We start from the raw sequence: 22552 nt of genomic DNA, 5'->3' as shown, positions 1-22552 counted from the left end.
CACAGGGCCTACAATCCAAAACAGTGCGATGGCACAAACTGCACACAATAACGCACAATGAAAAAAAAAGTCTGACCCATCCGTAATACACAAAAGAATAAACTGCCATGGTGATCCCCCAAAACACTCCCCCCACCCCTTTACACAAACAAGAAAAGACAATTAACCCCCAAAACCTAGATCTACCTCCCCAACTGAGGATGATCGCAGGCATTACCAAACAAAAAACTTCCAAAGCATTCACCATACAACTAAAACTTTCAATCTAATCTAGGGTAGCTCCCCTCCTTAAAATTTGTACACTTCCTTATTCTACCTTCAATATATATAGGCTAAAGATAACAGTCCAAGCAAAACATTAAAAACAAGAAACTAGGAAACTAAACGCCAGAGATGCAAATTGCAAATATTTACATTTTGCTGGTTGAAAGTTCTTCTTAATCAGATTCCGCAGCATAACAGTTCAACCCGATCACGTTCCACAAATTAAACTGGAAAAAAGGAACAAAGAAGTGGGTTGCGAAAATTAACAGTTTACCTCAGTGGGAGGCCTCTTTAATGCTGCATGAATAACTTAAAAAAAAGGTTATTGCTCTTCTCATTCTTCTTCTCCCCAGCGCGAATGGTAAAACTCTTTGGCTGCTTCTGGTATATCAAAATAATGCTTTTTACCTTCATGGGTGACCTGGAGCCCAGCAGGAAGCAAGAGGCCGAACCTGACCCCTTTCCCGTAAAGCAGGGATTTCACCTCCTTGAATGCTGTTCGTTTTCCCCCCAGCTCCCCACTAAAATCCTCATTAAAAAAACACCCGGTGCCCACGGAAATACAGCTCCTGCTTTTGTCTACTGATGATGCATTGCTTGTCTTGAAAGTAGTGAAACAGAACCAGGAACGTTCTTGATCTCGTTTGCTTGGCTTCAGGGACGCTGGATGGTTTAGGCCCGACCGGTAAGCACGCGAAAGCACGAGAGGCCTTGGGAAGAAATTTGTCCCCAGCACTTCGTCGAAAACTCGGTCATAAATTTAACAGGGTCCGAACCTTCCAAATTTTCAGGAATGCCGACCACTCTCAAATTGGATCTCCGCGACCGATTTTCGAAAAGTCATCTAGCTTCCCCTTCAGAAATGCACTTTCACTCTGCAATGCTGCAATGGCAGCTTCGGTGCTCACCATTGCACTCGGTTGCAGTCGGTCACTGTAATCATTTAGGCCATCTTCAACCTCACAAATGCGTTCATCCTATGACTCGTAATAAGACATAATTTGTTCCATGGTAGCGTTCACTGGTGACAAAGCATCTTCAAGTTCTCTTTTTAGGGCAGAATGCACCGCTTGCGTCATGTCAGTCAGAAGTACTAAGCGAAGCCTCTTGAGGTCATCAGGTAGCACAGGCCCGCCATCGTGCAACGGCGCCATAACCATAACATCAGCTTTCTTGCTTGAGGCTTTGCTGTCTTTTTCCCCAGTTTTACTTCAGAGGTGCATTTTATTTGCCATTTCAGTGTCCAGCAACGTCCCAGGTTGTTCACAATGTTAAATATTCAGTTATCTTGAGCGTACGGCAAAGATAAACAGGTAGATTTTCAATAAAAATGGGGAGCCACTCTTACACGCACCTACTCACTCCATGCTCAACCCGCAAGCCCCCCAAGTTGCACTACTAATCAGGGATAATATCATAGCCGCCATCAGGAGAAACATAATGGTGGCTTCATTCACCGAGTCAAAATGGGTAGAATTCAAAAATAAGAAGGGTGCAATCACCCTGATGGGATTGTACTACAGACCTCCCAATAGATACCGGGACATTGAGGAACAGATATGCAGGCAGATTAAGGAGAGGTGTAAAACCAATAATGTTGTTGTCATGGGGAACATCAACTTGCCTAATATAAACTGGGTTCTTCTGAGTGCAAGATGTTTAGATTGGGCAATTTTTTTTAGGTAGTTCCAGGAAAGGTTTCTTAAATCAATGTGTAAACAGTCCAACAAGAGGAGGGGCTGTACTGGACCTGGTGTTGGATAATGAGCCTGGCTAGCTGATCGACCTTTCAGTGGGTGAATGGCTAGGGAACAGTGACCACAACTTCTCAAGTTTTAAGATACCTATAGATAAGAATAAGTACGGATTTCACGAGAGAGAATTAAATTGGAGCAGGGCAAATTATGAAAGCATTAGGCATGAACTAGGGAGAATTGATAGGGAACAGCTGGTTTGGAGCAAGTCCACATCCAAAATATGGAAGATGTTTAAAGACCAACTGCACAGAGTACAGAACAGGTATGTTCCAGTCAGAAGGAAGGACAAGGATGACAAGGTAAGAGAAACTTGGGTGTCAAGAGAGGTGATGAATTTAATCAAGGAGAAAATTGAAAATTATTTAAAGATTACGAAGCTAGAGCCCAGGAAGATTATAAAGAACCCGGAAAAGAACTCAAGAAGGAAATTAGGAAAGCCAAGAGGGGCTAAAAAAAAGTCCTTTGCTAGTAGTATTAATGAGAATCCCAAAGCTTTCTATACAAATGTCAAGAGCAAGAGGATAACTAGGGAGAGGGTAGAACCACTCAAGGATAAAGGGGGGAACATTTGCTTGGATGCGGAGGATGTGGGTGAGGTCTTTAATGAGTACTTTATGTCAGTATTTACCAAGGAGAAGCATGTGGAGGATAGGGAGATCAATGCCAATCATTTTAATATGCCAGGGCAATTCCAGGTGAAGGAGGAAGTAGTGTTACGGTAGGTCTCTAAAAGGGCATTGAGATTGATAAGTTTCCAGGGCTGATAGGATATACCCCACGTTACTGAGAGAAGCAAGAAAAGTTTACTGGGGCCTTGATCACAATCGTCAAGTCATCTTTAGCCACAGATGAGGTCGCGGAGGACTGGCACGTAGCTAATGTTGTTCCATTATTCAAGAAGGGAACCTGGGATAACTCAAGAAACTATAGACTGGTGAGTCTCATATCAATGGTAGGGAAGTTACTGGAGAGAATTCTTAGGGATGGGATTTATGGGCATTTGGTGAACCATGGCCTAATTAGAGAAAGCCAGCAATACTTTATGAGGGACAGGTTGCGTCTTACTAACTTCAATGAGTTTTTTGATAAGATGATGATGGTGGTTGATAAAGGTAGACCATGGATGTTGTCTACATAGATTTTAGTAAGGTTTTTACAAGGTCCCTCATTGGAGTCTCATCCAGAAGATTAAGGTGTGTGGGATCCATGGTGGATTGGCTATTTGGATTCAGAATTGGCTTACCATAGAAGATGGAGGGTAATGGTCAAAGGGATTTATTCTAGCTGGATGTCTGTGATTCATGGTGTTCAGCAGGGATCTGCACCGAGACATCTGCTGTTCGTGATGTACTGTATATAAGTGAACTGGATGAAAATGTAGATGGGTAGGTTATTAAGTTTGCAGATGATATATAGACTGGAGGTGTTGTGGATAGTGTAGATGACTGGCAAAGAATACAATGGGATATAGATTTTTTTTAGATTATGATGACACTTAGTCCTCGTTTATTGTCATTTAGAAATGCATACATTAAAAAATGATACAATGTTCCTCCAGAAAGATATCACAGAAACACAGGACAAACCAAGACTAAAACTGACAAAACCACATAATTATAACATATAGTTACAACAGTACAAAGCAATACCGTAATTTGATAAAGAGCAGATCATGGGCACGGTAAAAAAAAAAAGTCTCAAGTCCCGATAACCCCATCATCTCACGCAGACGGTAAAAGGGAGAAACTCTCCTTGCCATGAACTCCAAGCGCCGCAAACTTGCGGTTGCTTTGGAAGCACCCGACCACACCCGACTCTGAGTCCGTCTGAAAACTTTAAGCCTCCGACCAGCCCTCCGACACCGAGCACCGAGCACTATCTCCGCCGGCGGCTTCGACCCTGCCCCGGCTGTCAAGTAACAAGCAAAGCCGAGGACTCCGGGCTTTCCCCTCCGGAGATTCTGGATCACACAGTAGCAGCGGCAGCGAAGCAGTCATTTCAGAAGTTTCACAGATGTTTGTCCATGCTCTCATGTCTGTCTCCATCAAATCAGGATTGTGCATGACACCCTACTTCACAGATAACAGATATCATTCATCGGAGTGGCCGCTGCAAGCTGTGTCGCACCGCCATTTTCTGCAAGATTACTTGCGGATATGGATAGAGAAATGGCAGATGGAGTTTAACCCAGCCAAATGTGAAATATTACACCTTGGTAGGTCAATTGCAAAGAGACAGTACACTGATAAGGGCAAGATTCTTAACAATGTTAATGAGCAGTGGGGTCTTGCAGTCCAAGTTTATAGCTCCCTGAAAGTGGTACAGGGTGGTTAAGAAGGCAGATGGCATGCTTGCCTTTATAAGTCAAAACGTTGAGAGGTTACAGTATGTTGCAGCTTTTTAAAACTCTAGTTAGACTGCATCGGCAATATTTCAAACAGTTCTGGTCACTCCATTATAGGAAGGATATCTAGTCTTTGGAAAGGGTGCAAAAGGTGTTTACCAAGATGTTGCTCGAATTAGATGACATGCACTATAACGAGTGGTTGGACAAACTTGACCAAGTGGTTAAGGCTTTCATCTAGTGATTTGAAGGTCGCTAGTTTGAGCCTTGGCTGAGGCAGTATGTTGTGTCCTTGAGCAAGGCACTTAACCACACATTCCTCTGCGACGACACCGGTGCCAAGCTGTATGGGTCCTAATGCCCTTCCTTTGGACAACATCGGTGGCCTGGAGAGGGGAGACTTGCAGCATGGGAAACTGCCGGTCTTCCATACAACCTTGCCCAGGCCTGCTCCCTGGAAACCTTCCAAAGTGCAAATCCATGGTCTCACAAGACTAACGAATGCCTATATATATTATAATATATAGGTTTAAAGATAGTTAAAGCTTAAATATATAGTATGTGTGGAAGAAGGCTCTTTTGGAACTTTAATGTTGGCATAAGAAATGCCTAAATAAGCAATTTTATATCTTCAGATGTCATTGTAACCTCTGTAGAGCATTGCCATAGAGGTGTGGACGGATAGTTGTGGAAATATATCCACTAATTTGGGAACTGTATATCCATTTTCTGAATGCACAGACAGGCCAACTGTTAGCATCTTGTTCCAGGCCAGTCATGGATCAGGAAAGGTGGTTTCACAGTCTTAGAGCGTGGAAGGAATCCATTCCACCCATTAAATCTGTACTGTTCAATGCAAGAGAAACACCATTCATCCCATTCCCTCATATCTACCACACTGATTAAATTCTTGCCTTTCATATCCTTATTGATTTCCTGTTTGAATGTCTTGATTAAGACTACTTTCAATAAGAGCTCTGGGATCCATTCCTGATCCTAACCATTTATTAAGCAAGTATTTTCTTCTCATATCACTTTGGGTTCTTTTGTTAAACACCTTAATTATGAAGCAATTGTTATATTTTAAAAATATCACATAAAAAGTCTTCTTTTCATTATAACTGGGATTCAGGCCTCTTAAAATTGGTCTCTATTTTACTACCCATTGCCTGTTGTGAATACCTGATTCATCTATGCAGAATATATATTCCCAACATCCTGACTCTTACTCTAACCAAGCAGTTTTCACATTACAGAGTCATTATAATCCATTAGAATTGACGTATTGTTTTCTGCTAAAGTGCAGCTGTATTTAACTTTTGCAAGAATTTTTGGGCTTTGTGAGTAATTACTTTACCTTCCTGCATCAATTAGAAGCTGATTTTATTTTGGCAACCCTTCATTATAGTTCAGTCTAACTTTACCTCGGAATCAATAGGAAGCTATTTTCTGTGGAAATGAAATTTTATTTTAGAGAAGTCCGCTCAATCTTAATTCTGATATGGAAGTTTAAATGTGCAGCAGCATAAAACATAATGTGTAATATATTATGCTTGTATTTAGGTTGGATAAAATGTGTTTTCAAGTAACATCATATCATTTTTGTCAGTTACATTCTTTTTTTTCTCCTATTCTTTCTAAGCAATTTAATTTTGCTGGGATTTGTAAGCTTTTTTTGTGCAGTGGGGGGAGGGTGTGATACTGGTTCTCGCCTTTCATCTGATTTGTCTTCCTGCAGGGCTGGGGGTGGCTTGTTGATATTGCTGCCAATGAGCGATTTAAGCGTTGGTGCGTGGCCAAGTGGTTAAGGTGTTCGTCTAGTGATTTGAAGGTGGCTAGTTCGAGCCTTGGCTGAGGCAGCGTGTTTGTCCTTGAGCAGGGCACTTAACCACACATTGTTTTGCGACGATACCGGTGTCAAGCTCTATGGGTCCTAATGCCCTTCCCTTGGACAACATCGGCGGCGTGGAGAGGGGAGACTTGCAGCATGGGCAACTGCTGGTCTTCCATACAACCTTGCCCAGGCCTGCACCCTGGAAACCTTCCAAGGCACAAATCCATGGTCTCATGAGACTAATTGATGCCTACTGAGCGATTTAAATTTGGAATAATCTGGGTTGGGGTTTGATGTTTTCACGTTTTGCCCGATTTGTTTTTCTGCAGTGTGAGGGTGGAGTTTAATGCACATGTTGTATGATGTAATTAGAGGCGATTTGTAAGTCTTTTTTGTGTGGCAGGGTTTTGATGCTTTTCTTTGAACTTCAATGGCTTTCTTTGTTTTGTGGCTATCTGAAGAAGAAGAATCTCAGAGTTGTGTACTGCATAAATAATTTGATAATAAATGAAGGTTTTTTTTAAATTTTTGATTACCTGGCAGTGTTAACCAAGAAATAAATCATTAAGAAAGTTGAAAGATCAACTGGAACACCTTTAAATATTTTTGACAAAGTATCTATTCTTTCCTTTCCACATATATATATATATATATATATATACCTCCATTCAATAGGCAGGTACCAGAAGAAAAACTTATCTGAAACCTCCGCTGCCTGGTGGCTATACCTACTCATGGGGAAGGCTTCAGATGTAATCCCAAGGAAAAGCCGAGAGCTTGGGTTCCTAATGCAGTCCTATGTTGAGTTTAATGTTGACTGGCAACTCCTGTGACATCACTGGTTCCATACTGAATCGGTGTCTGCCGTTCCTTTGGATTCATCAGCTGTATGGAGATGGGGAGTCTGCTGCGTGAGCAACAGCTTGCTCTCCATATCGTACTGCCCTGTTTTGCATGCTAGATTGTGTATCAACTGATCATAGACAGCTGGAATACAACATGCATGGTCGACCCCGACCAGTGAAGGTCTCACAGTCAGGTACCACCTATGGAAAATGAAATAGAATTACTATTCCAGGTTAAATACCCTACTGCTGAGGGATCTCCAACCTAATGGTTAAATCTGCTTCTCTCTCCACGGAAGCTGCCCGGCTGTGTTTTCCAGTAGGCACAACTAAAGGTTGATTTTCTAAGGCTAATATTACTCCTGAAGGTTTTGTGAAGTAGATAGTTGATTTAGAAAATGATAATGCATGTGAATGACAATAGAGCTGATGACTGAATCAGGAGAGAAGATGTCTTAGGGCCTTTAGAGATAAAAAACTAAAATTCTGATTTTGGTATTGTTACCTGCAAATTCTTAAACTCTTATCTAATGTCAGAGTTAAAGCTGCAGACATGCTTGGGATACATAATTCCTTAATAATGGTAATTTTCTATTGAAGTATTTGATTAAGGTCACTGAGGAATAATGATGGAAAATAATAGTGATATTTGGGACTCCAGGTAATACGGTGATGGCTTTCTACTGATGCTATAATGTAAGCAAATATCCTGATTTTCCTATTCAAATTTTGAAAATTTAGTTTTTGTCACTGAGCCAAAGTCAAAATGACCTCTCCAGGGATTTGTCTCAGACAAACTAAACACTGTGAGTAATAAAAACAGAAAATGTTAGAAATCTCAGGCAGCATCTGTAGAAAGAGAAATAGTCAGTATTTCCAGTCTGCAAATCTTCATCAAATGATGTTAACAGCATGAATTCTGAGCAGTGATAATTACAATTTGAATAATTCTAGGATCCTTGGAAGTGATGAACAAGACAAGACGGATCATGGAACAAGGAGGAGCTCATTTTACAAACGCTTTTGTGACAACACCCATGTGCTGCCCTTCAAGATCATCCATGTTGACAGGGAAATACGTCCACAACCACAACACCTACACCAACAATGAGAACTGCTCATCCTCTTCCTGGCAGGCTACACATGAACAGCGTACATTTGCTGTGTATCTGAACAGCACTGGTTATAGGACTGGTAGGTTGTTGTAAAACATTGCAGTCTGTTACTGACTTCATGCTATCTATTCAAAGTGAACTGGATATTTGTAAGAAAAAGAGGTGTGCGTGCAAATGGGAGAAAAAGAATCCTTCAAGTAATGAGGCTTACATGTCATGTGGTAATATTTCAGTCGAAGAACTGAAGGATATTTGGGATAAGCATCATTTATAGAATTCTTATTGACACTTCTAACTAACAATACATTTGAGAGCAATAAATTATTATGGGCTTAATGTGTGATGCTGTGAGGCTGGAGGAGTTTTTGGCATTCATTTGATGGGAGACCCAAATCTGGAAAAAGTGATGTGCTATGCAAAATACAATATGTGAGGGAGAACTCTGAATGACTGCAATCTGTCTGCTCTGCACACATTTACTCCACATTTATCAACACTGTCACTAAAACTCTGTCTGGTGAAAATTGCCCCACAATTACATACACTCCATTTGGACCATCAATGGCTCTAATAACACTGAGTAGTAATTATTTCTGAGCCTAATTTCCCCCAGTCTTTCAGATAAAGTCATAAACATTAAAGGAAAGATCTTCATGGATGGAATTTATTTAAGTTAAATGAAAGCAGATGTTTGCTAAGTAAATGAAGATTATATTTCTTTATAAAAGTTATAATATATTCCAGTAGAAAGTGATACAAATTTTTTTCAGCCAGGGTAATTAATAATCTTATGGCTATCAAAAAATGACAATATGACATCTTTATTGTCATCATCCGTAGTCCAAGTTTGTACCTGGATATGGTCAAACCAGTCTTGGATAAGGTTGATCTCTTTTGGTTTTTATTTTATTGGAACAACCTGTATGTGCTTTCAGATTGTGTCTGAGGAATGTCTGAAGTTACTGATTTTTTTAAAGCTGGCTTAACAACTCAAATGAAACTAGATAATTCCACATAGCATTCCAGGTAACTTAACACTGCTATAATACATTCCCAGAAAACAGGATAGTGCACTCATAATAAAAACATTTTAAAATGATATATTTTGCAAGACATTCCATGCATCACAGCTCCTTAAGCACAACACAAAATTGGTGGCCAGCCTCTGACAATAGATATTTTTGATAAGCAATTAGAGGCAAGTGTACCTTATTTAAGAACTTAACTTCCATTTTCAGATTAATACACAAAACATTATTACATCAAGTGAGCAACAAAAGTCTTGCAATGAAAGCTTGCAATGGTTGGTGGCTTTTGAAGAATTCTTCTAAGCTAAAAATTTACATATTTCTTAATACCTTGCACTTGATTTAATGAAATAATTAAAATTATTGGAGAAGCTCCCTTCCTATGTCAGTAATATTTTTTACCTGCTGGCCTTGATGTTTTTCCATGCATAGGTACAGTGGTGACCATCACAGTTAGATTTCCAGATCTGTAGTTGAAGAGTCTTCACAAAGAATCCAGAGACATGAGTTCACATCGCATCGGGATACTTGTTGAATCTAAATTCAAGTAAATGATTTGGGGAAAGACCAACTATTCTAAGTAATGATGACAATGAAAATTACTAGGTTGTTGCAAAAACCCCCATGCTTCATATATACCCTTCAAGGGAGAAAGTTTATTTACTTATCTATTTATTGAGGTACAGTGCAGAGTAGGCAATTCCAGCCCTTTGAGCCGTGCCACCCAGCAACCCCCAATTTAACCCTAACCTAATCTCAGGACAATTTACAGTGACCAATTAACCTGTGTCTTTGGACTGTGGGAGGAAACTGGAGCACCCAGAGGAAGTCCACCCAGATGCAGGAGAACATCCAAACTCCTTACAGACAGCAGTGGGAATTGAACCTGCAAAGTATTGTGCTAACCACTACTCTACCGTGCCACCTTGTCTGTCATCTGTCATCATGCTACGGTTGAATCCAGACGAACACCATGTAATTGACTCTTAAGATGACCAACTAGCTATTCAGTTGTATTATTACTTCCATGTTCAAGAAATGGCGGCACTTTGGTACACAGACATGAAGAAGTAGTCCTTAGAATGCTTGAAATTGACTCCAGAACTCATGAAGTCTCATGGCACTGAAATCTCCTCCTGGTTACCGTCTATAGTCCTCTCTCAGCTTGATAAATTGTTGCTTCTCCATGCTGAACAATGCTTGGAGGAAGCTCTGAAAAGAACAAGGGCACAGAACATTTTTTGGGGATTTTAATGTCCGTCACCAAGAGTAGCTTGGCAGCACTGCTTACGGACCTGAGCTGTCTGAATCCTACAGGTAGTGAATGGACTGATGTGAAGGGTAACCTACTAAATCTTGTCCTCACAAAACTACCTACTGATAAACCACCTGATGTTGGCAGAGTTAGTAGAAGTGATTGACTCACAGTGATTCCAGTAATAAAGTCCTGTTTTCACATAGGAAAGCCCTCAATAATATTGTGCAGCACTATAATTGTGTTGCATGGGACTGATTCACAAGTGGTCTGTCAGCTGATAAATGGGCATCCAGAAAGTGCTGTAGACCAATAGCAACAGCATAAAATAGACACTACCACAGTCTCTTGCCTCTTGACCTGGCAGGTCCCTCATTGTACCATCATTATTAATGACAAGTGAGGACAAGAGCTGTGAGCAGCATTAGGCACCCCCACGAACAATGAGGTGCCCACAGTACAGTTCTGCAAGCACAATAAACTGTAGAATGGTATGCAATGAACAACTAAGTATTCTCATGTCCAAAGAAGAGTTCCTACATTTAGTCAGGGTTGGTGATGGACAACTAAACAGCTAATGAAATGAGGCAGCTTTACGTACATCTCCTCCCTCAGTAACACTGGAACTCCGCATGACAGTGTTAAAGGCAAGGCTGAACATTTGCAACAACCTCCCTCCAGAAATAACAAAAAGATGAATCATCTCAGCTTCTTCCTGCAAGCCTTACATTCATTGAAGACAGACTCCAGCCAAATTTGATTCACTCCATGTGATATCGAGAAACTGATGAGGGCACTGGACAGCCAAAGGCTACAGGATCAGTTAATATCCCAGCTGTAGTACTGAAAACCTGCACTCCAAACGTCACTGGTCCTCCAGCCAAGCTCTTCCTGTACAGTGACCACACTGACATCTAACTGACAATGTGTAAAACTGCCCAGTCCACAAAAAGCAAGACAAATTCAATCCAAATAATAACCATCAAATTAGTCTAATATCAAGCAATGAGATATAAACTGTAATTAACAGTTACATCAAGCAATATTTAGTACCAATTTGGGTTCCATTAGGTGTATTCAGCTCCTGACCTTATCACAATCTTAGTCAAAACATAGAACAAAGAGCTAGATTCTAGAGGTGAGGAGAGAGAGAGACTATTCTTGAAACCAAGACAGTACTTGATTTTCTGAGGTATCAAGACAGCTTGCTTTTCAACCTGAAACTTTAACTATCCCTTTAATCCCCAGATGATGCTTAACCTTCAAGCAGATTGTTTGTTGCTCTATAATCTATATACAGTACATATGCACTTTGAAGGACCAATCATTGTCTGTTTCCAAATGACCTGTGTCAGATCACGGCAACTTCATTAAAAGGTGTTACTATTTTTCACCTAGGCTACTCCAAAAGCATCTCTCAAATTTGCAGCCTCTATCATGAAGACAGACTTGGGATGCAAGTTCAGTGAATACCCATGACCTGTACATTCCTCCATGTCACACTTCTCTTATTCAGAAACACAATACAGTGCTGACTCATTGTCACTGGTCTAAATTCTGGAGCTGCCTACGTACAGCACTGTGCACTGTCGCAGTACGTTTCAGCAGAAGGACTGCAATGATTCAAGGACACGGCTGACTAAAATCTTCTCCTGGTCAATTAGGGATGAGCAATACTTGCTGGCCTTGCCAGCAGGCACAGATCCCAAAACAGAAATGACAAAAAGTGCAAGGGTGATTTGTCCAAACTGTATAACTCAGATAGTAGACTATGTGAGCAAGAACAAGCAGGGGCTGACTTCTTCAAGAAAATTCTTAACAGCCGAGGAGCACTTTGACCTGGACTCATTAAAATCTATTTTTCTTTTACAATTTTACCTTTGAAAGTGATAGTTTAAGGACAATGCAAGTATGATCAAAATAGAAATTGTACATGGTGTTTCAAAAGGTGTATTGGGTAGTTTGAAGCAATTCCCAACATAGCTGTTTTTCCCCCATACTTGGTGGATTGGATAGAAAATCTACACAAATAGAATACAGTCCCTTTCAGCATATTTCTGAAAATTACATATCTTTCATTTAAAGTCAGATTTGCAAGAAGCAAATCAACATTCATGAGATATTGTGCTCTGATGAAGGTTGATCTTTAACCTTTTTCATCATCATCTGCCTCACCAGATGTTGTCATAATGAAACAAGTAATTCCAATCCCATTAACCTATTTGATATAGAGCTCAAATGTTTGGAATGTGTTGTTTGATTATGTCTACATCATGGATACAACATGAAGTGGGCCTTTCTGGCTCTTTGAGCTGTGCTGCCCAGCAAGCACCCAATTTTAATGCTAGCCTGATCATAGGACAATTTTACAAGGACCAATTAACTTACCAACCAGTACATCTTTGGACAGTGGGAGGAAACCAGGACACCTAGAGGAAACCCAAGTGGACACGGGGAGAACATCAAGACTCCTTTGCAGTAGAGGAGGCCGTGGATAGACATGTCAGAATGGGAATGGGATGTGGAATTAAAATGTGTGGCCACTGGGAGATCCTGCTTTCTCTGGCGGACGTCTATGGCCTCCTCTACTGTAAAGATGAAGCCACACTCAGGTTGGAGGAACGACACCTTATATTCTGTCTGGGTAGCCTCCAACCTGATGGCATGAACATCGACTTCTCTAACTTCTGCTAATGCCCCACCTCCCCCTCGTACCCCATCTGTTACTTATTTTTATACACACATTCTTTCTCTCACTCTCCTTTTTCTCCCTCTGTCCCTCTGAATATACCCCTTGTCCATCCTCTGGGTCCCCCCCCCCCCGTCTTTCTTCCCGGACCTCCTGTCCCATGATCCTCTCGTATCCCTTTTGCCTATCACCTGTCCAGCTCTTGGCTCCATCCCTCCCCCTCCTGTCTTCTCCTATCATTTTGGATCTCCCCCTCCCCCTCCAACTTTCAAATCCCTTACTCAATCTTCCTTCAGTTAGTCCTGACGAAGGGTCTCGGCCTGAAACGTCGACTGCACCTCTTCCTAGAGATGCTGCCTGGCCTGCTGCGTTCACCAGCAACTTTTATGTGTGTTGCTTGAATTTCCAGCATCTGCAGATTTCCTGTTGTTTGAGTTCTCTGTAGCAGCATGTTTGGGTTATAATTTCTCTACTAACCCCATACTTAAATATAAAATCTTAATCATTTAACTGTACATTGTGGACTGAATGTTATTTCGGGGTACTGATGTTACACAGGTGACACAGCACACAGCATCCACCCAAACAAGAGTGCTAAAGTTTGGTCGGAGAGGGGGCGCCACCCCTGAGATCATGCCACTAGCTGCAACGAGTCTTACAATGGAAGGTGTGATATATTATTTTGTGGTTCCTTCTCACAGTGGTTTGATAAACACTCATAAATAATTTTGCTGTAGGTATTCTCTGTTTATTTAATTGACGTCCTTTACTGAGATAAAGTGTAATGAATAGCAGTTGTGAGTTCTATTCACATTTCTAGCAGTAAAGCACATCAGCCCTGGCCATAGGTAAATTGGTCAGTGAAATCAGTTCCAGTTGGCAATTTCACTCAGGCCCTGTAGGGAACAGATGATGGAAAATCTAAAAAAGGTTTTTTAAGATAACATTTTATAACTTCCCTGACAGCTCAGCAACTTTTCTCGCTGAATACCTGATTCTTTCAGACTAGGAAGCTCCATGATTCAATTAGAAGAATTGCAATACAAGTCCAAATGTGTTCATATCTTATTGGATTTAGTCTTGCCATGGAGTTGATATTATGTCATGCCAATATAAAAATTATAAATTTCATAAAGTGTGACATTATCAAATATAATTCTGAAAAATAGCCATGGTTTAACAATTTCTATTTTGCAGGAGAAAGTTGCCCGTTATAGACAGATATTCAGTTATTTCAACTCTTATAAAAGTTTCTAAAAATATATTGGTCACTAACATCATTTTGTGAATAGCATACCAGATGGAAATCTACATGTTGCCAAAATGAAAACAAAGCTTGGCTGTATCCTTCATGGCTAGACAGCATATTTTGATGCAATTTGTACCCTGTTGATATATGATGAGCATCTAACATTCCTTGTCTTAAACAAAATGTTAATCCACATGATATTTTATGGTCAGATGTCTGAGTTCTGTCTCTTTAGCTCCAGCAAGAATGTTATCTTGTAAGGATCAGGATGTTGAAACAGCAATAACTGAATATTCTGTTGGTAGGAATTTATAGGAGTGTGACCTGTAATAGTTCTCCTTAAGTTGCCTTGAAGAGGTATACCAAAAATTTGACCTTGGAGCATGTATAGTGTTTGTGCAATGTGAAATAGAAACTGAAACACTCCACCATCCAACCACTGTCCATTCTATCTGTAGTTTGTTCAGTTTCAAATATTGAAATTAAAACCAATGTGACATAAAATGGAAAGCAAATGTATAAATGAAGTATAGAGTAAGTTTCAGTTGTTGGAAACTATTATTAATAGTAGAAAATAAACTGAAGAAAGATCTTTGGGAAGGCCCTTATTTAAATAATAGGAAACTGATGGATTTCGAACCATGCCATATGGCTAGTTAACTTCTTGATCACTTTCTCTCAATTCAAATCTGTAAATCGAAAAACAATAATTAAGAGATTCTGGGTACCCTCAGGAGAGCATTGAGTCTCTAAATTAATAAATGAATAAATAATAGTACACAAATTTTGTGAGAATGCTGTTCTAATCAATATTTTCTGGTTCCTTGTTTAATTAAGATCGTTTCAGTCACAAGTACTAGACAGTTTGACACCCTAATAACTGACAAATTCTTAACAAAAAAACAAACTTTCTTCAGACTGCAAATCTTCAAGTCTTTCAAGTGGATTGGTGCAATGCATTTAATTGAATATGCGGGAATTATCATGTTTTTGGAATCTATCCCGTATCATTTTTTTCGTCAGAAGTCATTTTGGTTGATCTTTATAAAGACTACTCAACCTCCAGCTTTTTAAGATGATAAGATATAAGATTTGACTGAATAACTACTTGTTACATTCTTTGATCGAACATGGTTATTGAACGTATAAATAGTTATGAAACAATTTCTCGTCTTGTAAGCTAATCATTATTCATTTGTAGAAAGAAATTATTTATCTGTAAATATTGAAAATCTTAAACAGTAACATTTTACAGACCCACAAGTAAGAAAAATATATTTTATTACAAATGTGTTCAATCCAGAAAATGGGTTCCGGATTTATTTCAAAGCATACATTTCAAAACATATATCAGATATTGCTTTGACATTGAGTTATACTTCACAGCTAAATTTTTTTCTTCCTAGTTCTTTGAGGTTTATTTAAACAGAAGTCCTACTGATGGTTCTATTGATTCCATGCAGAATGTAATTGATACTCTCTGATTTACTCATAAAAGTGTTTCGGCCTTTAGGTTTCAGTGAAACTTCTAAATGTTCCTTCCAGCCTTTGAAATTGCCTAAAAAGTTGCTCAGTGACAATTGGCAAAACATTCCCTAATGAAATATCTTTGGGGAAATTTGCCTTGACATTCAGATTTGGAATAACTTATTTTGACACTACAAAATCTTTGATTTAATAATAAGTATAACCTCAGAAAATTATTTTGTGCTTCTGTAAAAAGTAGAGGTTAGCTAAATATCTCCACAAGAAGCATCAATAGCTTGTTTGCCCCTTAAGTAAAATGTTCTTGAGATATATACACAGTTTGAGTCAAATAATAGTGCATTTTGAGATATGTCTTAAGTAATGTACTTACCACGAATTACATCAAAACTCCAAAGATTGTGCAAGCTCTTATATTTATAAAGAGAAATTAGTTTCACTGGTCGGATTTCAAGGCAAATGTGATAAAAGCAAAATGCATAATAGCTATTAAGAGGTATATGGATAAGAAAAATGGGCAAGGGAACCAAAACAAATCAATACTTCTTTTCACAAAATCAGTTCGGGAATGATGGGCCAATATTCTACTCTGCTTTACAATTCAATTACTCTTTACCAAAATATACATGCCATCTGTAGTTTAATGGAATTAAGATCAGGAAACCTATTCTAAACTACAACCCATTTCCATTTAAGTTATTCACAATACCTAATCATATTTTTGATTTGCGCTTATGAGCACTTGGTCCATATTTTTTAAATGGATAGCGAGATCTGGAATACAAGAATAGACCATAACTGCACATCTCATGACCAAATATAGTTTTACTTCAATGCATAACATGAAATTAACTTTAGTTTACATAAAAAAATATTGTTGGTAATAATACTCTGAACTTCTGCTTCCCTTTAACTGTATCACATAGCAACCAAGAATTTATTTAGTTATGCTTTTCCTCACATAATCTCACCAACACATTTTTATTCCTTATCTGAAATATTTTGATACTTTTTTTCAAATTTAGTAAGGGCAAATTTCCATAACACAGTGTACAATATAGAAATTTTGATGGCTGTTGAAACAATAGTTACATTTTAAAAAATATCTTCCACTAGATGCCTTCATATAATTTTGTATAAATTAGTGTGTAGATGAGGTGGTAGGTTTGTAGCATTTTGAACTCTTGATTTTGCCCATCATAATGAACAGAGGCTGGTAGATTTGCATTCCATTTAGTAAATATAAATCTGTGTACTAGCAGCTTTTGAAATTTTGGCTTCTCTGGGTTGGAAATTTTAAAAATTATCAGCTCACATAATGTGATGTTCAACAAGCCCTAATATTGGACTGGTTATTTGATTATTCAATGTAGTTATTTTTTAGCATAATAATCACCTGTAGTACATAATTGGCCTTAAAATATCTGCACTTAAAATCTTTATTCTACTTTTAATTTTATTTCCTAGCTGCTATTTTTAATAACTTTCTTCAAAACAATATATTCGATACTGAATAAATCATAAGTTTTCTGTTTACAATCTCATTATAGATACTTCTGCAAAAGTTATTTTCTCCACTTTTCAGTACTACTGCCATAGAAAGATTGGGCTCAGTTTTGCTTGAATCTGCTTCTATAATGGGATGGATGAAATGGAAAGGGAAACTTAACCAGGTGCTCTTCTATTGACTGCACACCATTCATTGGCAATGGTAGCTTTTCCATCAGAAATGCTACAAGACTTTGAACACAATCTGTTCAATTTGAACAATCTTGGTAAACTTGGATATGAATAGAAATAGACCCTGGCACCCATTTGTCTCAACCTTCCAAGAAATATGTTTCATCTGCTTAATTACTGTGGAGGATGCACTCGCCAAATTAAACACATAAATTACCATCAAACAGAATAATCATGAGATATGGGTGAGGAGAAGAGAGGGGGTAAGAGGGGAACCAGAGTGAGGAATAGAAGAAGTTGGAAGGGGGAAGGCGATCAGGTTGGAGGCTACCCAGATGGAATATGACGTGTTGCTCCTCCAGCCTGAGAGTGGCTTCATCATTGCAGAAGAAGAGGCCATGGACTGACATGTCAAAATGCAAACAGGGGTTGGAATTAAAATGATTGACCACCATGAAATCCTGCTTGTTGCAGATGGAGTGACAAAGCACTCTTTGTGAGATTCTGTAGATATCCAGAGCAACACACTCAAAAAGCTGGAGGAACTCAGCAGGCCAGTCAGCATCTAGGGAAAGGAATAAACAGTCAACATTTCCAGCTGAACCTTTCTAGTAAGTTCTGCCGAAAGGTATCAGCCCAAATTGCAAACTTCTTATCCCTTTCCAAAGATGCTGCCTGACCTGTGGAGTTACTCCCAGCATTTTGTGTGTGTTACTAAATGCCAAAGCTAGTTTCCAAGTGGTACAAATTTTAAGCAAATTACAAATACAAACAACACCAAGAAATCCCTTTTTATAATCATAGTCTGGACTATAGTCTAACCACCAACATGCAGTGGCCTATAATCAGTCTAACAATACATGACCTTTCATCCCTCACACGATACTAATCACAGACATTAAGCTGAGGATTTATAAAGTCTAGGTAATAAGAATACCTTAAGTAGAAAACTTTTTTCTGTAGCTGCACTTCACAAAACTACCTGAGAAGTTTGGCTCAGAATACTTGTCATTCCAGCAGACTCCAGCTAAATTGACCTTAAGGTATACATTTCAGCTCAACTGTTTCTTTCACTTTTACTACCTAACAGTTGATTACTGGGTAAGAGTAACAGATTTCAGAATAACTCAAAGCCTCAAACTAATGATGTTGTTCAATAAAGAACAAATTGATCAGTAATCTACAGTTTGCTGATCTGTTAATTGGAGCTATTAAAGCAACAGGTTAAATGCACAGTCTTTTCAATTGGATGGTATTTAATCTCCTCCTTTTGCATTACAGCATTCTTTGGAAAATACCTGAATGAATACAATGGCAGCTACATTCCACCTGGTTGGCGTGAGTGGGTTGGATTAATAAAGAACTCGCGATTCTACAATTATACACTTAATAGAAATGGTGTAAAGGAAAAGCATGGATTTGACTATTCAAAGGTATTTGTCCACAGCATAACTATAGATTAGTTATGTTCAAGCAATGTCATGTGAATTGAATTGAACTGACTTTATTTCTTACATCCTTCACATACATGAGGAGTAAAAATCTTTACTTTATGTCTCCATCTAAATGTGCAATGTGCAATCACAGTAATTTATAATAATTTATAATAAATAGAACAGTCAATTTAACATAGAAATGCATTCAAATCAGTGTGAGTTAATCAGTCTGGTGGCTTGGTGGAAGAAGCTGTCCCAGAGCCTATTGGTCCTGGCTTTTAACCTGCTGTACTGTTTCCTGGATGGTAGCAGCTGGAATAGATCGTGGTTGGAGTGACTTGGGTCCCCAATGATCTTTCAGGCCCTTTTTTCCACACCAGTCTTTGTAAACATCCTGAATCATTGGAAGTTCACAACTACAGATGCGCTGGGCTGTAAACATCACTCTCTGCAGAGTCCTGTGACTGAGGGAGGTACAGTTCCCATACCAGGCAGTGATGCAGCCAGTCAGGATGCTCTCAATTGTGCCCTTGTAGGAAATTCTTAGGATTTGGGGGCCCACACCAAACTTCTTCGACTCTCTGAGGTGAAAGAAGTGCTGTTGTACCTTTTTCACCACACAGCTGGTGTGTGCGGACCACGTGAGATCCTTGGTGATGTGGATGTCAAGGAATTTAAAGCTGTTTACCCTCTCAACACCAGATCCATTGATGTCAATAGGGTAAAGCTGTTTACCCTCTCAACACCAGATCCATTGATGTCAATAGGGGTTAGCCTGTCTCCATTCTTCCAGTAATCCACAACCAGCTCCTTTGTTTTTGCGACATTGAGGGAGAGGTTGTTTTCTTGACACTACTGTGTCAGAGAGATGACTTCTTCCCTGTAGGCCACTTCGTTAATGTTTGAGATTAGGCCAATCAATATAGTGTTGTTGACAAATTTAATTAGCAGATTAGAGCTGTGGGTGGTGACACAGTCGTGGGTATACAGGGAGTAAAGGAGGGGACTTAGCACACAGCCCTGAAGAGCTCCTGTGTTGCGGCGATCTGACAGGAAGTCCAGGATCCAGCTGCACAAGGCAGGGTCAAGGCCGAGGTCTCTGAGCTTCCTGTCGAGTCTGGAGAGGATTATCATGTTCAATGCTGAACTGTGGATAAAGGAGTGGACATCATCATCGGATTTCGATGGAAAACTGAATAGAAGAGTCCAGAATAATAATACTCTATAGTGTGCCCTCAGTGCAAAAGTTATAATCCTGTTACATACGGCATTGTCTCTGCATGTTGTAGTTTCTATTTTCCAGTCACCTTACAAGGCCATGTGAATCTCTCATCCCCTAATTTTAATTAGTTTTATTTTGAAAATTGTCCAAAGTGCTAAATAGTTTATTCTCAGCTAAATTCCCACCAGATACTGGAATCTATGTCAGTTACTCAAAGTGGGATGAATTTGATATGGGTCACTGTGAATTCATATTAGCTTCAAAATATTCAGATAGAACATGCTTAATAATACATATTTTTCTACACAAATCTAAGATTTATTTATTACCTATTTACCCTTTACCTATTGAAATAATTTGTACCAAAAATGCTACAATCGTTTAAGTAGTTGTACAAGAGGTCCAAACCTGGTGAAACTGGAATGGTCACTTGATTTTTTTCTCCAGTACAGTACAGTATGTTCTTCTATGAACTAATTTATATGCAAGTATATAAACTGTGAACAACTTCCTTTTTGTTGGGGAAGCAACCCCACTTATTACCTGTCTAAGCACAGGAGAAATTTGAAATGCAATCCATTTATACAATGGGCACCTTTTGTCGTGTACATTTTAACATAGGTTACAAGTGGAAGATGATATCTCAGGAAAAGAGAACTAAGAGCAGATCTGTATTGAAATGCTTGCACCTTCTACTTCTATTGACCTGATTGAAATGCAATCCTGTATTTAGCAGCTACAATAATTACTTGCTGGAGGCCTGATCTTGTTTCTAATGTAAATGAATCCATTTATCCACACTGACTAATCAATTTGTCACTAGGAAACTAATTGATTCAAAAGAGAGTTTTAAGGCATTTTTATTTATAAATTGTCATCAATTCATTCCAGCAAGACAATACACAAATTAACCACCTACTCTTCTCTCATTTCTGCAGATTGCAAGTGCCCAAATATCACTTTGGTATCCATAGAAAAGTTGCTCATAGTTTAGATGTTTGAAAGTAGCAAAAAGTTCTATTCTTGCTTCACTTCAATACTATAGCCCCTCAGAAGGATTTTAATGCTAACCAATTTAAGTAACCTAGCATGGTATAAACTGTTATTCAGCTTTAACAAATTATCTCAGCATGGATAATTGATGAAGAGAAATATTTGGAAAATTAACACAGGAAGTTCATCCTGAAATTAGAAAGTCTTCATGGTGCACTGGTGAACAATTAGCCAAAACTGGTAAAAAAAAATAATTTTCTCCCTTTTTGACCACTTTTGAACTGTTCACAATATCCGTAACACAATTACCTTTCTTTTTGCATCAAGACAGCAAATGTAAAAAAAAACATAGAATTGCTACACTGCAAAAGAAAGCCATTTAGCCCATTGAGTCTTTGTTGGCTGCTTTGTTGGCATCTCAGTCACATTCACTCATCCTTACCCCATAATCACGCAAAATATTCTTTCACAAGTGCTTACCCATAATTTTTTAAGTCACATTGTTTCTGCCATCTTGTCGGGTGTCAAATGTCAGATCATAAATATTCTTTGCATGTAAAGGATATTCCTCATATCCCCGTTGAACTACTCTGCAATCCTTCAACCATTAATAGATGAGGACATCTAACTTTGGTGTACACTAGCTCAATCACTCTTGAATGGATTGAATTGACTTTATTTCTTACATCCTTCACATACATGAGGAGTAAAAATCTTTACATTACATCTCCATCTAAATGTGCAATGTGCAATTTCTACTAATTTGTGGTAAATAATATGGACAGTCAATATAACATAGAAATACAGTTGTATTGGCGTGAATTAATCGGTCTGATGGCCTGGTGGAAGAAGCTGTCCTGGAGCCTATTGGTCCTGGCTTTTTGCTGCAGTGCTCTTTTTTGGATGGTAGCAGCTGGAACAGTTTGTGGTTGGGTTGACTCCGGTCCCCAATGATCCTTTGGGTCCTTTTTATGCACCTGTCTCTGTAAATGTCCTGAATAGAGGGCAATTCACATCTACAGAAGCGCTGGGCTTCTCTGCAGAGTCATGATGTTCTGTACCTCTCTCAAGGATCCTCATTGTACCTTCTTTGGTCCACGGTGAACAACTGTTCCAATCTGTTCCCATGGCTGAACTCATTTTCCTTAGAACCACTTTTAAAAATGAGGAAGTTTAAAAGCAAACTGAAATATGATTAGTGCCATTGAACCTTCTGACTAAGTAGCTCTGCTGTAGTTAAATATTGGTTTTTGCATTTCTCAATTGCTTAAGCAGATCAGTGCAGAAATTCTTCAGAAGTGCTTTTAAAGAGCACAGTTTCTCTTTGGCCCTTTCAGATGTCCGTGACATGAATCT

The 22552-nt window shown here is 39.0% G+C and overlaps 1 protein-coding gene across 6 annotated transcripts in view; it reads left to right on the top strand.

The window, feature by feature from the left end:
• Nucleotides 1-22552, top strand: part of LOC140186401 (extracellular sulfatase Sulf-2-like) — a 348168-nt gene that overhangs the window by 236833 nt on the left and 88783 nt on the right. For all 6 annotated transcript variants that reach the window (XM_072240682.1, XM_072240639.1, XM_072240655.1 and 3 more), the window contains 2 exons: nt 7999-8238; nt 18827-18978. In XM_072240682.1, the coding sequence (XP_072096783.1) occupies nt 7999-8238; nt 18827-18978 (392 nt within the window). The remainder of the gene's footprint in view (nt 1-7998; nt 8239-18826; nt 18979-22552) is intronic.

The sequence above is a fragment of the Mobula birostris genome, chromosome 2 (genome assembly GCF_030028105.1).
Source record: "Mobula birostris isolate sMobBir1 chromosome 2, sMobBir1.hap1, whole genome shotgun sequence".
NCBI lineage: Eukaryota > Metazoa > Chordata > Chondrichthyes > Myliobatiformes > Myliobatidae > Mobula > Mobula birostris.
This window is presented reverse-complemented; position numbering and strand designations above follow the sequence as displayed.